The 17,500-nt window shown below is 40.5% G+C and overlaps 1 protein-coding gene across 4 annotated transcripts; it reads left to right on the top strand.

The window, feature by feature from the left end:
- Positions 1 to 2,016: 2,016 nt before the first annotated feature.
- Positions 2,017 to 16,161, top strand: LOC137986312 (TNF receptor-associated factor 1-like). Of its 4 annotated transcripts, XM_068833511.1 has the most exons (8): positions 2,617 to 2,682; positions 3,745 to 3,810; positions 8,122 to 8,367; positions 9,529 to 9,592; positions 10,598 to 10,702; positions 12,399 to 12,563; positions 13,951 to 14,118; positions 14,438 to 16,161. In XM_068833511.1, the coding sequence occupies exons 3-8, from the start codon at positions 8,222 to 8,224 to the stop codon at positions 15,494 to 15,496; spliced, it is 1,707 nt and encodes a 568-aa protein (XP_068689612.1). In that variant the 5' UTR covers positions 2,617 to 2,682; positions 3,745 to 3,810; positions 8,122 to 8,221; the 3' UTR covers positions 15,497 to 16,161. The 4 variants fall into 4 exon arrangements, with proteins under 4 accessions (XP_068689609.1, XP_068689610.1, XP_068689611.1 ...); XM_068833508.1 differs by lacking the exons at positions 2,617 to 2,682; positions 3,745 to 3,810 and adding an exon at positions 2,017 to 2,230; XM_068833509.1 differs by lacking the exons at positions 2,617 to 2,682; positions 3,745 to 3,810 and adding an exon at positions 2,099 to 2,230 and having other exon boundaries at positions 8,122 to 8,206.
- Positions 16,162 to 17,500: the final 1,339 nt, after the last annotated feature.

Here is a 17,500-nt window from a genome sequence, read left to right as displayed (position 1 = left end):
CTAATGCTGTGTGTACCATCAATGGTTATTACTGCTACTCCAGTAGATGCTGCTAGTAACACTGTTGGAATCTCAGGATTCATTGGAGCATATCTATAGGTTTTTACTACAGTGTGGTAAAGTGTTTTAATCAAATGGCTTTTCCCAGCACCACCACCTCCAGTTACAAACAAATAAACTGGTTCAACATTTTGTGACTTCAGACTGTTGAGGTTTTCATTTTATTTCTAGTCCATGAAAGCACCCTGTTGTAAGCTTTAGGTTGCGTTTTTTATTATGTAATGATCTACATGTAACTGATCGACGTAATTGGTCATCAGATATTTCTCTTGGCTGTTTATACATTGTTACTGGTGATGGACTGATTTCCAGTAGTGTGGGGATTTGCACCAAGCTCTGAGAGTACTTGTTCATTGAATGCCTCATCTAGTGATGATTCATCTTAGAATTCTAGTTGAATTTCAGCATTCATATGAATGTATTACAGTGCCATGCTTGTTTCTTAGCCAATCTAGTGCTTCTGTTACTGGTAAATAGCTGATAGAGATGATGTAGCGTGCAGCAAGAGTTGTCTAAACTGTGCAAATGGCATTAAGAGAAATTTTAGTGGCAAGTCATCGATGTAAAATTCTGAACAGGTCTGAAATTTGAAGCATACTTAAGGAACTCATTTCAATGCTGCATTGTTATGGCAAAATTTGAGACCGTAGTACCAAATTCTGTAAGGGCTGAATGGAGTTAAGCTAAGCATAAGACCGCAAGTACGCATTGCGGACCTATTTTTTGTTAATAGGAAATCGCAAATACATCAAGAATATTCAGTTTCAGATATCGTTGGGTAGTTCTCAACTTCCTTAATAGTTTCCTCAGTCAAGACTGCAAGGAAAGCTGTTCACAAAACTTGTGACCTCATTCTTACTTGAAAATGCAAAAAAAAAAAAAGTGAGTGACTTCTCTTAATGCAATGACTCATGATGTTTATTTTACACCAAATTGTCTCTTACTTTATTTAAGTGTCAACTACATTTAGCGCAGAGGCACTAATTGGGGACACTCTACGGAAATCCAATCAAATCATAGCTTGGTTTTTTAGGAGAGGGGAAAACCGGAGGAGTGAGTACCTTGAGTGAGTATCTAATTCTGGGTATCTAACCCGGGCCACAATTACGATTGCTCTCACCACTTCCCCATTCCTGCTGACCATATCATCCCTGGCTCCCATGCCCAAAAAAATTCTTCCGTGGTATAAGGTTAGACTACGAGCAGTCCCCCTTTCGCCGCTTTTTAATCGAGCGCGAGAAAATCTTGTTGATTGAACCACCAACATGGCGTCTCCATCCGTGCATACGGAACCCGCGCCCGCAGTGCGAGCGGCAGTTAAAACTGTGCTATCCTGTCAATCCTTTGCCCTTTCACCGGAAACGGTGCACTTCTGTGCGTAAACGACGGTGTTCACTTGTCGATCTACCCTGTCGAAAGGATGCCATCAAAATTTTTTTCGCGAAGTTAAGACAAAGAAATACATCATTAATACAGTTAATTTTGACGTCTTTTTACACTTCACTCGAAATATTGGACTGAATTCGTCTTAAATTAGTTAGAAAAAGCTCAAATAACAGTCAAAGCACAACAGCTGACGTTCGAATCGCCGCTCGCTGGCAACCCAGTTTTGGCACCAAAGTTTGTTGTCAAAAAAGTTGCCATATAATCTTTTAAGTGGATTTGTGGCCAGCACAGTTTTTCCTGCTCGCTGAATTCTGATTGGTCAATTTAAATTTCAGTTACTAAGTTGCGTGAAACGCTTCGACAAATAACTCAGAAACGATGTGCCGCACAGACCTGAGAATTGGAGAGGTGGTTAAAAAATTTGTTTCCTACAACGTTCCAAGTTCTTGGCCTTTTTCATTGAACGGTTTCGAATTTAATTTTTTGTTGCGTGACAGTGAAAACGATCTATAGATCGTTTTCACTGTCACGCAATAAAAAAATAAATCGAAAACCATCCAGTGGAAAAAGTCAAGACTTCGTGATGTTGTGGAAGATAAATGAAGAAGACACTTCTCCAAGTTTTAGGCCCGTGCGTTTCCCCAAACTGCAGATATTCGTCGAAATATTTCGCAGAAATTTACAGAGCCCAGTATGAAAACGCCATGTTGGTGCACATCTGTGGTGCACCAATATGGCGGCCGGAAAATAGTGTCAACATCTGTTACTTACTTTGGCTATCTAGGTGAGTGATCATCTGTACTGAACAGACAGCTATTTACTTAAGCACTTTTCCTAATGCTTTAAATTCTAAAAAGGCTCAAAACCATGAGATAAATATATATTTCTCAATAAACTTGATCATCGCCTCGTGTCACGCACCGCTATAGCTCAGAAATTCAAAATGCTCTGGTTTCCAAACGAAGCACGCTATTGAGCTTTAAAATTGAAAATGGATACAAATTTACCGCCTCTTATGCCTGATGAGGATAAAAACTTTCGTGGCTCTTTAGTTTTGCATTTTAGAAAATGATGACGTCACGTGAAAACGATCTATAAATAAGGGCCATTATCGAAACTGAAATTTATTACTGCGGGAATTTTCCCTTTCCCACAATACCTAAAGATCACGCAACTAGTAGCGCTGTGTTGGGCAATGCAAACGGAACATTCAACTTAGTAGCTCAAAACTGTGGGGTAAGTACCAACTTCGCGTTCAATAATCGAAAAAAGAGAAAAGTGAACTAACGCTCGAGATGTTTCTTGCTACTCTGAGTAACCTCCAATCAACGAATGCCAGAGTATTTTTAGGTCAATTTCCGACTTCTAAATGTTCGCGTCTTAACGCCTTTGAAACATCCCGATGGACAAGTGTAATCCGCTCGCCTCTCCACCAACTTTTTATCATCTTCCAAAGTTAAAAGAATAAGTCGAAGAAGAGAAAAGTGTTATTCTGCGAAATTACTTTATGCGAATTTCCTTAGTTGTCAACCGTCGATGAAGCCGGAAGCATGGTAGCGAGCACCAATCCTAATACAGCTTTTCAATACTTCCATGCGTCATACCCACAGGTATAACACGACGTATCATAAAGTGACCACAAAGCTTACTTCTACCTTTTATCTTCCCTATTTACTCAGTTTAAACGAACTGAAGAAAGCCCCGGAAAATTATAATAATTAATACACAGTTGAACGCTCGTCGATAGTTCATTGTTGGGCAGCCAGGTTGTTTTGATACGCTTCAGCAAGTAAACCACAATCAACTGCAACCATCGTATCACAGTAACAGCTGCAAGTTCGCTGAATGCGTTGCACAAAATGTAATGAATTGGTTATCTACAATGGACAAGTCACGCAATTTCAAATTGTCACGTCCTGGTTTACTAGGGAGTTTAAGATCTACGACGCAACGGAAACGTCACAAATTTTGCATATTTAATGAGCAAAAACAATAGCTTTGCACGCTCTGCACAAGCAGTTTTCATTTTTGTACATTTCTTTCACGTTTTCGGCAAATCTGCGACGTGAAATAACCAATTCTCAAGTTTTACGCAGAACGTGAACAAAAGGCAGCGAATTTGAATTTTCTGTCGTAGATTCAATACCGCACCTCAGTTCCTGGAAAGTTACACTAGTTTTTACAAGTTAGAGAAGCCGACATAATGACGAAAACGATTAATAAACCTGAAGTTGCAATTTTGAATGGCGTTTTCGTTACCGTCGCGTCGCAGATCTTAAACTCTCTATTGTATTTTAGGCACCCGCGCTTCGGACTGTGGACTGTGAACGCCATCCAAAGGCCAAAGTGTGACTTTATTCTAAAGTAGGTGTAAAGGAATTGAATTCAGAGACCCTTTCCAAGAAATAAAACTGAAAACTAATATTAGAAGCTTGTGGTTATTGTATGCTAGCGCTGTTACCAGTGTCACACATTCTACTATGCTGCTTTGCCACAAGTTTGGTCATGGCGCTTTAAATAATTATGCGACTTTTAAAGTTAAGTGGCGCCATGCTAAACGCGTTATGTAACTTACTTTACGATCGGCTGAATCTCTGATTTCTGAATTTCATGAATCATTGCACTTCATGTTAAGAGCATGGCAATTACGGTCGCATGACATTTGACTTCACCTTTTTCCTCTGTAAGCCGCTATTATCGACGCTAGAATGCATTCAAAGTTTCATTCCTCTGCTTCTAGTCTGTGTTGGTCTTTTTCATTTTCTTTTGCTGTGATGTCTGCCACACTTAATAGCATGTACTTGGCTTGACTGGCCCTATTTTTGCAGCTTCCTGTAAACCGGCCAAATCTTGTATATCCTTGAGGATGGCGTTTTTTAGGAAGCTTGGAATCCCTGCTTCTTTTTCAAACTCGTAAGAGATAGCGTTTTGCGGAAGATGACACAAAAGGATTGGCCCACCGATTTTCCCGAGACTTGCTCCATTTGTGCTAACTAATGCCTTTCAGGTAATATTCAACAACAAAGCAAAATACTTATCTAAAATCTCGATAATCTCTGTACAAAATTAAACGACATTCATTGACTTCAGGAGTGTTCGGATTAGCCTGGCCGTGTGCTGATTTCGCTGGGAACCTTTTTGAGCACTTTTTTCGGTTTTGGAGCTCTATTTTATATCTCGAGCGTTCTTGAGCACAAGCCTAATTTGGATCTTCCTTCGTGATAAAGGGAGACTGTTTGCATCATTCAAGTAATGGAACAAGGTCGCGGTTGACGAAGCTTGCAGTCACACCAAGCCAGTTATGCTGTGCTTGTACCACTCTCTCTAATTTTCTCGACACAATATGCGATTTTTCTCCTCAGACACTTCTAAGATTCCTACGGTATCAGATCCTCGATCCCCATTGCCAATGTAACGACCCCTAAGCTATGAAAACGCAGATATAATTAAAATAAATAACGGTGACAAGTGAACTGGCTGTTGACTCCAGAGGTTGAGCACGAGAACCAGTTGGCTCTGGAGACATAGGATTTCATTGGCTTCTTTCCAAACAAATCTGGCGGGAGAACGCGCCCATCAACACTGGCGCGAAATATAAAAAAGGAACGCGAAAATTACAAATGCAGTACGATGGAGGACTTTGTGGAAGACTCTCCACGAAAGCAGTCGTTTTTTTTTCTAAGCGTTTGTAGTTGCTGTAACCTAAAGGTTCTAACTAGAAACACCCCTGTCAATATTTTCGGGAATTAAAACAGCCTCGAGTTAACCAAAGTGCTGGAATTTTTATTGGGAAGGAAAGTTTCAGTAGACAATAGCTTCCCTACAAAAGTTTTCTCGTGTTTTCGTTAACTGAAGTTTGATTAACTGATCCCGCCGCATTCAAAGGCGATACAACTAAAATGATGGAGTCACTGACTTCCATCCACGAGTCGAAAACGAACGGCAAAAGCTGAAATACCAAGGATTTTTCATAGCCAGTGGGCAAGACAACTAAAACATCCTTTTTCTCGACAAAATTTTTCAGTGCGTCTACGTCCATTTCACAAAGAGAGATCGATTCTAAGTTAAGGAGACGCAGAACATTAGAGAGTATCTCAGTGACTTGTCCCCGGCTGTCTACCCTGGCTGCCAGAGGTTTTTCTCTCTCAGAGCGACATCGGAATAGGCGAGGAAAAACCTCTGGTACAGGCCGTTGAGAACCTCAGTTCCATGCCCCGTTTGATTAACATCGAGAAAACTCAGTAAATTGATACGTGATATAACCTACCAATCAGCATCTTCGGTTCCCACCGTACATTCGTCTTATTTACTTCGATGTCAAATTCAAAAATTCAATGTTCCATATAAAACTTCGATGTCGAATATGAAGATAAAAACTCAAACTCCGAAGTTGAATTTTGGCGGACATATACGAAAACAATGGGCTCCTGACGAAAATCTAAAAAATTTAGAACACTGAACTTTTTCTGCTTTCAAAAAACTCTGCAGCGTTTCGATTGCGATATGGCCATAGTGGGCACGAGAATTCAGGTTGACAGCAATTAAACCAATCAGAGTACTCGTTAGAACTGACAAGTTCCTGGAACTAATCGAATTGCTAGGGTCAAAATCTGACTTTGGGAATCTGAAACGGCATCCCATTGGACCGGCCTTCTCAAAGAACTCGACTGCCTGTACCAGAGGTTTTTCTCGCCGATTTGCGACTCGCTATTCCGTCGCTCTAGGAGAGAAAAATCCTCTGGCATCCAGGGTATCGGCTGTCGTTTATGCTCTCACGATTATAGTGGACATTTCAAGACTACATAGATAACCAACACCGGAAGTCCTAGAATCTCGGACTTTCGTCATCTGTGTCTCCAGAGCCAACTGGTTCTCGTGTTCAGCCTCTGGCGGCTAAGAGGGCCGTGCGGCTCTGGGGACAAGAATATGCCTTGGCACGATAACCCAATCTGATACCGAAAATATGGTTGTTTCAATCCTTTAAAGGAGACTTCTGGTATCAATACATCACAAATAGTCTTACCAGTGAGAGGACTTTGTATATGTTCCATCCACACGGCAAAAGTGACTGAAATTTAAATTGACCAAATCACAATTCAGCGAGCGGGAAAAACTGTACTATCCGAAGTCAGGCCAATAGCCCTTTTCACGGTTAGCATTTCTCATTTGCATTACAATATAATCTAGAATGCATGTGAGGCAATTACCTCGCATCCACGGTAGGTTACATTGTAATGCAAATGAAAAAAAAAATAACCCTGAAAAGGGCTATTGTTCGCAATTAAAGGGCCAAAAAACCATTTAAAATATTTTGTGGTAAATATTTTGTCTACAAACTTTGGCACCAAAACTGGGTTGCTAGCGAGAGGTAATTCGAACGTCAGTTAAAAGTAAGGTAAAGTAAAGAAACTCGTAACAGTAATTCAACTGACAAACCTGAGGTCGACGGTGCGCTCATTTTACTCCCCCCTCTCCATCAGTGCTCCGTTTTACGGGTATTTAAAGCTACTTAGCTAGACGGAAAGGAAAGAAGTCGGAACAAGGATGCGAGATCCGGGAGTCGAACTCAGGACCTCTTGCACCAAGGCCGCGCACTAACCAACTGTGCCATCCTTGCTCCTCCACATCCTTGTGTTTTGACTGTTATTTGTGCTTTTTCTAACTATTTTAATCCGAATTCAGTCTAGTATTTTCGAATTAAGTGTAAGAAGACGTCAAAACTGTATAGATAATGTATTTATTTGTGTTAACTTCGCGAAAAAAGACTGATGGCGTCTTTTCGACAGAGTAGATCGACAACAACGTCGTTTATGCACCGAAATGTACCGTTTCCGGTGAAATGGCAAAGCTTCAGGATTGAGAGGACAGCACAGTTTTGACTGGCGCGTGGACTGCGGGCGCGGGTTCCGTATGCACGGATAACATGGCAATAATTTCTTTTCAGAGCGTTGTCTAGAGTAGGCCCACTTCCTGAGAATCCTTAGGCTAGTCGTATATTCAGGTCAAGATTCAATTTGCACAACTGCCTTTTTAACAATAGGGAAAGATGACGGCCGTAACAAGAGCGCCATGAAACAATAGGCTTAAATGAACAAAAATAAAGGCTCTGCACACCCCGCATGTTCATTTTGCATTCTGCTCGCGTTGCTCGAGGCATGGTTAGCGCTAACCAGCGTTAAACACCATGGAAACCTATAGTTTTAATACTTCTTAACTGACGGTTAGCGCCAACCAGGCTTCGAGCAACTGGCCCCTGGCACGTTTCATTGCCGTTCTCGTACTGAAAACTACGTGAAATGACCAAATTTGAGGTTGTGTGGAGAACGCGAGCACCTGAAGATAAATTCTGAATTCTCACTCCAAACAGCCATACTGTTCATATCATAGTCTTGGAATATTGATGCACTGCACTTTCCACGTGGAATGACGTGGAGTAATAGTGAATTTAATACAAAAAAGGGAAACAATATTTCAAGCATAGATAACGTTCTTGTAGTCGTCATTTTTGCTCCGCACAGTCTGGCGTAAAGCGACAAGAAGTGCGCTTGGGTAAATTGGAAGTATCGTTACTGTATTTAAATGGTACGAATGATCTTTCACTGACCATTCAAGAATGAAAGCTTGCATAATTGAAATGTACACTTTTCTGAAATGTTTCTTTTATTTCTCACAAAGGTTTTTCAAACTGGATCATCATCGTCAACAGAGGGGAGTCACATCTGACCCGTTCATCCTATTCACATTCTGCGTCATCGAATTGGTAATAATTGCAAAAATGCCAGGCTACGAACTCTTGAGTGATGATCTGGAAAAAATTCCGTCTAAATACATTTGCGAGTTCTGCAACTTGGTATTGTGTGATCCTATGCAAACGCCGTGCGCTCATTTTTATTGCAGAGATTGTTTAGGACACCTGAAAAGGTAACGCTTCCGTAATTAACAATCTGTAGGTATAGAACAACCTGAATGCTGTGAAAATACCGCGCTGTTTTTTCTTTCTTTTCACATTTACAAAGTCACTGAACTGGTATCCCAGCGAAGGTAGGTATTTTAGGGAACCAGCGAAAACTGAGCATGTTTTCTGTTCATTATGCGCAAACTGTACTTTCTTCATTCCGTAATATCTTTATCGCTTACGCTGAAAAACATAATGCTATTTTCGTCCATTTGTTTGTGTATCTCCTTTAAACTATTATTTAAATCACTTAGATAGCAATTTATTTTGCCACATGGCACAGATACACCAGCAAGGTGATCAGCGGCTTCATTAACGCTTATAGCTAAATGCCCAGGGACGTAACCGATTGTGAGTGCAACCCAGAACTCATTAGGTTGGGTGGCCTGGGCGCTTGGCATTGGAGTAAGGCACCGACATTCCCTATTGGAAATTTTTTTCGATAGGAATTAATTGGATATGGCTAGAAATGTTATGGGGAAAAGAAAGAAAACGTTCTGCGACTGTAGTGGGTTTGGTTTGGTTTTTAGAGTTATCAAAAGTGCGGCTTTGTTCATTAAAAGAGGTCCTTTAAACGTCGTTTAGTTTCTCCTATGTACTGTAGATTACATCTGTTACATTGAATCATGTAGATAAGGCTTTTAGTTTTGCAGTTTATGTTGTGTCATGCTTGTCATAAAAATTGTAGCTAGTTCGTATATTGATTCCTGTTTTGTGGACGTGATAAATTCGTTTTGACGCGAATCTACCTCGTGTTCCTCAAACCACGCTGACAGAGCTAATGGAGCATGGAATCTCACTTTGCAACGGGCTAAATATGCGCCAATCAGAGTTCAGTGAAATGCACTGCATTAGTTATGGTTCGTGTGGGCAAGAAACGCGTACAGATTTGTGTTTTGAAGCGAGAAAATTTCAGTTCGAACTAGACTTTCTCCTCATAATTTGAAAGAAAATTGTTTTGCTGCGGATCATAAAATATGACTGATTAATATGCATGAAAAATGTGGGACCAGAGAAGCAAGTCCGGATAATCGAAATATCCGGATAGTCGAGGTCCGGATAATTGAGGCTCGACTGTACTCTCGTCTAAGGAATAAAAGAGCTCGGTGCTCATTTTTGCTTTTCAGTGAGGATGATGATGATGAAGTCTACAAGTGCAAGACTGATGATGAACAATTCAAACGATCCGAGGTATATTAGATAGATACAAATTTCTGTGCATAGGGGAAATTTAACTTGATCTCAGTCAGTCTTCTAGATAAGGCATCATCACGTGTAGTACTAGTTTTTTTTTTCACGGGATTTACTATCGAGAGCCCGACTTTCGTAAACTGCCACCCGACGGCAAATCTATAGTGACCTTACAGTGCTCGACTTTCAGGAAAAAACCTAGTCCGCTATTAGACATTCTTTGCACTCATTCGATAAATAAAAAAAATTAAACAATAATAATAATAATATAATGAAAACATCTTAGCGGCCAGGCCCGGGTTGCTCGAAGCATGGTTAGCGCTAGGTTTTGATACTTCTTAACCAACGGTGAGCGCTAACCAGGCCTTGAGCAACCGGCCTCAAGGCTGGCGACTAAGTGAGAAAAGTTAGTTGCCAGTGAGTAAAGTTCGGTCGCAACGTCGAGCACTGCCTGAAGGTCTACCAAGCCACGCCAACAAGCTAGGGCGGTGGTTTTCAAATTGAACGAAACAAATTAGACAAGACAAGACAAGACAAAAGGCATCACTTTGATGCGCCGAGCAGTGGTCAGGAAAGATGGCTTATCACGCATCGCATATCCCCGTTTATTTCCATTAAAGTGGTACAGTAACTATGATCAAATTGTTATCCCTTGATTCTTTGAGTGTATCACATAGAATTCCATAAAAGATCAAAAACGACATTTACCGTTTGCAAATATCTGCATTGGTTCCGGAGATATTTAAGTTTAAAAAATGGGTAAAATATGCAAATGAGATGACTGATGACGTCATACACTCAACACAATATTATATTGAGTATATAAATAGAGCTACCGTAGCCAATTTGCAGCGCAAACCATTGTCTAATATGGAGGCTCTTTATACAAATTTAATTGATGCAGTACAAACAACTGATTAAAATCTTTTAATTTTAATATCTGATCAATGATAATGATTATATAAGAATGAGTCAGAAATCTTATTTTGCATTTTTGTCTGGTAGATATTTCCCGATGGATTTGTCAGAAAGGAAATCCAAGATTGGACAGTTCATTGCCGTCACAAAGAAAGCGGGTGCGAATGGTTCGGACCGATAACCAGCCTCAATGTAAGCGACGCCGAGTCCCAACTGGGCCTCGGATTTTTATCTGAGCTCCATTTGGGTGTCTTGACCATCATTTTCTTAGAAAATCTTATCTCTCATACCTTAAAACGTTTGTATCAATTAAAGTGGCGACCTAAGGGCGACCGGCTTGCTCATTTGGTTGAACATCAAGCTGCCATGGGAATACTGTCAGTATAGGCCTTGCTACAAATATGCGGATATTTTTTAGATATCTTGAAGCTCCAGGGATATTTAGAAAATTCCGAGATATTTCCAAAAAATAAATGATTAACTTTGGGATTTTGCTATGGTTTTATTACTATTGTGAGTTCACATGTTTTTTTTTTTCTTTTAAACTTGACATCAATTAAATGTCAGCAGTGGCCCGGTTGACCTGTTCAGCGGTTTTCCTCGCGAATATTATATCCCCCAACTCTTAGTGAGTACACCCTGAATATGGCACCTTCTGAAAGAGGCAGCCACAATCGTTCGTTAACTTAATTTTTTTTATGATTTCTGTAATATTCATAAAAATAGGCAAACAAAGCGATCTTCACCTCCACTATTTCCAAATAGAAGGTCCATGACAGGATTTTCCAGTCGTCCCAAATCTGATAAAATTTTTAAAGAGCTTATACGGTCTTAGGGGGCGCAGCCTGAAAATTAGAGACGCTTGTATGAATTTGAATTTATGTTTTTAAGTCCGTAACTTATTCTCCGTTCGACCAAAAAGCATCAAACTTGGACAGATGGCCAGTCTCAACGTTATCTTTCATGTGATGGTGTCATTTTCTTGATTGGTTCAAATTTGAAACTCACCCCATTTCCCTGCGCAATTCCGGAATGGCCAATACATGTACCTTCATTGTCAAGCAGGACAGAAAATGCTGCTTAGCGTCGGTAGAATGTAATGGACGCGTTCACATTTACTGATACGTCTTGTAGTCTCTATGTAGAGACTGACGAATTCCCGTCTTGCCATCCGTCTTGATCAGTTTATAAAGTCGTTATCGTGATATTTATGGAAAACTGTTAAGAAAATATTTGGGATATTAAGAATTTTTCCACGATATTTAGGTGGAAAAATTTCGGAATTTCCGGAAACATATTTAGGTGATTTTACGTGATATTTGTAGCTAGGCCTATCCCAGTCTCATTACTGTTCAAAAAGTCCCGTCCTATACCGTTCTTCATTTCTTTTGGCTTATACTCAAAACGTTTGACAGTACGCACCAGTGGATCAGTTGGTCGCGAGTTCGACTCCGACCGGCCCAACACTCAGGGTCTTAAAATAACTGAGGAGAAAGTACTGTCTTTGTAATTATATCCGCAAATGGTTAGACTTTCAAGTCTCCTCGGATAAGGACTATAAACCGTAGGCCCCGTCTCATAACCCTTGCTCATAAAATCTTTGGGACGTTAAACATCCCACACACTGTTCGAAAAGAGTAGGGCATGGAGTTCCCGGTGTTGTGGTCTAGCCTTTCCTTCAGCGATGTGGTCGGCTTGGCGTAATCTTCTGAATAGGCTATCTTTGAGACCGCACAATAGCAAAAACAGATGATAGTCAAATTGAAGGAGTCCAAATGCTGAAAACCGGTAAACTAAACAGGTTGAGCCGTACATTTGCGTGTACGTGTAAATCAAGGATAAAAAAATGCTATAATCTGAACTATTCACCGTTGAATTCATTGCTTAGGAACATGTATCAGGTTGTGACTTCTTGGAGATACCGTGTGTCTTTGAAAAATGTAATGCCAAGGTTCTTAAGTCAAACTTGGCGCAGCATCTGGAGACGGATTGTAGCCAGAGACAAACTGAATGTCGTTATTGCTCCCAAGAAATTCATTATTGTGATTTGGAGGTACTTCCATTAGATATATATTGTTATCTTTGTTCATGTATTTAATAATGAAAGTGACTTTTTTTAAGAGTCGAGTGTATTTAGCGCTGAGGCAATATTTGGGGACAATGAAATGAAATGAAATCATGCACAGGTTGGTTTTTGAGGAGAGTAGAAAACCGGAGTACCCCACAGAGAAAAACCTCTCGGTGCAGAGTAGAGAACCAACAAACTCAACCCACATATAATAGAGAGTCTGGGAATCGAACCCGGGCCACATTGGTGAGAGGCGAGTGCTCTCACCATTGCGCCCTTCCCTGCTCCCAAAATTTGTGCAGCACTAGTGGCGGGGAAGCCTATTAGAATCTACTATGCTTACTTATTACGCCTCCCCAAATTAAGCATGTTACAAATTTATGGCTTACAAATTGGCAACGAATATTACACAAGTGAGCGAATGTGAGAATGTTATAAACACATGAGAAATGAAATGATGGTAGAACCAACTGGGAACTCGGAAAAATCCGAGCCCCAGATGGGATTCGAACCCACGACCCTCCGTGATCTAGTCGGATGCTCTAACCACTGAGCGACTGGAGACTATGGCGAGCAAGGGTGAAATGTGGATATTGACTCGAGCTGCATCACGCAGCTACAGAGTCAAATGACTGACAGCATAGCTCATAACTGCATCGCGCAGTCACCTTAAAGCATATCTGAGATGCGGCCAACCAACCACCCGAGTGAGCGAATGTGAGAATGTTATAAACACATGAGAAATGAAATGATGGTAGAACCGACTGGGAACTCGGAAAAATCCGAGCCCCAGATGGGATTCGAACCCACGACCCTCCGTGATCTAGTCGGATGCTCTAACCACTGAGCTACTGGAGACTCTATGGCGAGCAAGGGTGAAATGTGGGTATTGACTCGAGCTGCATCACGGAGGGTGGTTGGTTGGCCGCATCTCAGATATGCCGCATCTCAGATATGCTTTAAGGTGACTGCGCGATGCAGTTATGAGCTATGCTGTCAGTCATTTGACTCTGTAGCTGCGTGATGCAGCTCGAGTCAATACCCACATTTCACCCTTGCTCGCCATAGAGTCTCCAGTAGCTCAGTGGTTAGAGCATCCGACTAGATCACGGAGGGTCGTGGGTTCGAATCCCATCCGGGGCTCGGATTTTTTCCGAGTTCCCAGTTGGTTCTACCATCATTTTATTTCTCATGTGTTAATATTACACAAGGCAATGATATTGCTCACTTTGTATTGACTGGTTTTGACATGTTTCCGCAAGGAATGTGTTTATTTTCAAAACCTATTCAGTGTTTTTTTAATGGTTAACACCAAGTTTTAATTTGGCTACTTTTTAAACATATGTGCGGTCTTTATATTGCTTTCTAAAAGGAACATGTTAAAAAAGATTGTCAGGCTTTTCCAATCGACTGTTCCTTGTGCGACAAGAAAGAGATCCCCCGAGGGAAGCTTCGCGAGCACCATGATCCGGCTATTGGAGATTGCGAAGGTTCTAAAGCAGTGTGCCCTTTCCGCTCATTGGGCTGCAGCTCCAGTGAGGTAAGAAACCCAGATAAGAACTGACTAGTTTGATTTCAATGACAGCGGGTCGGAATAGCGTTGATACTATTAAGAAATCAGAGCCGGGAGATATGAACCAGATCTAGAGAACCCTTCAAAGAGCAGTTTGTTGATGTAAAATGTCAGGGAAGAATTTTAATTCATTTTCCGATTCAATCAGATTATCGCAAAAATTTGCTTTTTGTCTGTAGATACTGATTAACTTTGGAGTGCATTTTCTTTGTCTTTGTCATTGAATCCCACAGCCGATTGTGCAGTTGAAAAAAAAAAAAAAAACGAAGTTCCTATTACATTTCAGGTAATGCCCCGCAGTGAGAGACGACTCCACGAGCAAAACCTAATGGTGTTCCACCTAAATCTTCTCGTTAATTTTGTCTATGGTTTAACTGACCAAGTTGGGAGCTTCTTCAACGAGATGAGCCCTCTTAAAGAGAGTGTTACTGTTATAGAAGTATTAAAATCTACAGTCTCTCAGCTTGTGTCTCAACTAACAGTTGTTGTAAACGAGAATGGAAACATCAAAGAGGAAATCCGTCGCTTGACATCAAGACTGACACGAGTTGAGGAAGGTGTAGTAGAACCAGACTCACTTCCAGTCGCACAACGTCACTCGCTACAAACGCAATATCAACAAATAAGTGGAATGTTGGCTGACTTTAAGCGGCAACTGAGCCGCATGGAAGAAAAATTTGCGAACCACGAACTTCTTCTTTACGAAGCGAATCAGCTAAACGAGGAACAAAACCAAGAGATTGCTAGGTTACAAAGACAAGGCGAAAGCGATAGAGAAACCTTAAGGAGGCTACAAGCAAAAATGAATGCCTTGGAGGAAACTTTGAAAACACGAAACGCACCCCGTGCCGACAATTTAAGCCCAGCAAGAGATCAAGAACCCACTAGCTTTGACGGCGTTCTAATTTGGAAAATTACGCACATTTCTGCCAAGATATATGATTCTTACAGCGAACCTGAGAAGTCTTTTTACAGTCCTCCGTTTTGCACGAGTCGTCATGGGTACAAAATGTGCGCGCGCATTTATTTGAATGGTGACGGAATGGGCAAGGGCACGCACATTTCTTTGTTCTTTGTAATCATGCGTGGTGAATATGACGCGTTGCTTCGCTGGCCATTCAGACAGAAGGTCACTTTCATGCTGCTCGATCATAACAACGTTGAACACGCGATTGATGCCTTCAGACCTGATCCAAACAGCTCATCGTTCCAGAGACCGAAACGGGAGTCGAACATCGCAAGTGGATGCCCGTTGTTTTTTCCCCTTTCGGACCTCAACAAACACGCTTATATTAAGGATGATACCATGTTTATTAAAGTCATCGTTGACTGTGGAGACCTTTAATTTAGAAGGTAAAAAAAGAACTCGAGCAAGATCATGCTAATACACCATCTGTGCTTCATATATTACCCGGCCTTTTCAAGGCCTTTCTTTTTCTTATATGGTAATGCACTAAAACTAGTAAGAAGTAAAACTGCTACAGAGTGATTTGCATAAAAAAGAAAACCTGACCAGTAAGTTCTGTAAAGAGCAAGTGCTTATGACAGATAGATAAACTTTCCAGTTTTAAAAAATTTTTACTTCCATCCTCGATACCATCATTGGCCTGATAGCTGACCGCACAACTGTATAATTCGATTGTTGTTTAGCCAAATAAAACAAAACAAAAACAAGACGCCTAAGAGGGTTTCCGTGGGATGCACAAACAGTTAAACAAATTGTCCAGTTATAGCAAACCACCATGCTTAGTCAGAGTGAAGAAATCACGGGTAAAATTTGGGAAGTGACGAACGTTTAGCAGACAGATAACCTCGTAACTTTAAGTAACTGCTACTGGTTGAAATAAAGAGAAATAAAGGTTATCAATTAATTGATACAAGTAAATTTGCCAATGGAACAATCAGTACAGCAGCGATCAGAGTTTACTTTTACTGAGATTATTAAGGAATGTCAGCATATTAAGGTGAGATTTCTTTGAAATACTGAATAAAGATCGACCACTTGATTTATCTGCTTTGTTTTGTGTACAAACCGAATTAGAATTAAGCTTAGTCACAAACACTAAAAACAACACACCTTTACTGTTGGGTAGTATGAACTCCTAAATTTCAAACGAAGTACAGCAGTTCAACTGTTGCCAATTTAAAATTGCACAAAAAAACAAAATTTAAAATATCATTCTTTAAAAATCGAATGTATGAATTTGTGAAGGGTGTTGCATACTTAGTTTGTTGGATTTGGTGATGCTGTGTGCAAACATTCGGTCTGGGTCTTCATAATTTTGGACTGAGAATTTGTAGCATTAGTTGATTGGCGTTTTCTTTGTACACTGTAAGCAGAGTTTGGGACAGTATGGTAAAGTACACAGATTTTGCTGTATGACCACCACTGTACAAAAATAAACTATAAATTATTATAATATCTTTCATTCAAAGTGAGCAGAAGTGTTAAGGTAATAGAATTAACTTAGGGCTACACTTCACACAAGCGGCTATAAGCCTGGATGCATGACAAGAATAAGAATTGTAAGTATGAACTCGGAGAGCAAAAGCTGAAGAATATTGAACATCTTCAATTTTAGTATTCTTCACATTTTTATGTTTTCCCAGTTCACACCAATAATTCTCATGACGCTATGTCGAAAGTGAACCAGCCTTAAGTTGTACGGTGGTGGATTTACAAAATAATCAAAATTAAATAGAGTTTCAAACTGACCCAAAGTCGTTTCCTTACATTTATGTATTTACAGTATTTGCAAGACAGTGAATTAAGTTTTCACAATCAACTTTAACGTTTACTAATCACATCTGCATTCTTTGTGCTTTCAAAATTAATTGCTTCAATCATGAACAAATAACTTTTCAAGTGTTCTTATCCTCTGCTGCAAAAACACTCTCACAGAACAGAACTGTTTTATTGTATTTCCATGCACACTGAAACTTTTAACAATAGATCGTTTCACTGTCACGAAACAAAAAAAAAAGTTCAAAATCGTTCAATGCAAAAGGCCAAGAACTTGGAATATTGTAGGAAACAAATTATAACCTCTCCAATTCTCAGGTCCGTGCGGTACATCGTTTCTGAGTCATTTGTCGAAGAGTTTCACGCAAGTTAATAGAGTTTTAATAATAATAGAGTATTCTCGATCTGGTCACTTGTGATGGAGATCAAGACGTTTCGACTGCGTACTGCTAGTCTTCATCAGGCGATGAGGTCGACTGGTTACGCGTCACCTTTTAGGCAGGATGCTCCACTGTGATTGGTTGGTTTTCAGCAGCTGTGATTGGTGCATTTCGATCCTCGCTGTTTCGGTGTGTTCTTTCGGCGGTCCGCTGTCGTACGGTTCTC

Source organism: Montipora foliosa, chromosome 2 (genome assembly GCF_036669935.1).
Source record: "Montipora foliosa isolate CH-2021 chromosome 2, ASM3666993v2, whole genome shotgun sequence".
Lineage (NCBI taxonomy): Eukaryota > Metazoa > Cnidaria > Anthozoa > Scleractinia > Acroporidae > Montipora > Montipora foliosa.
Note: the sequence above shows the minus strand (reverse complement) of the source record. Positions and strands in the feature narration are given on the sequence as shown.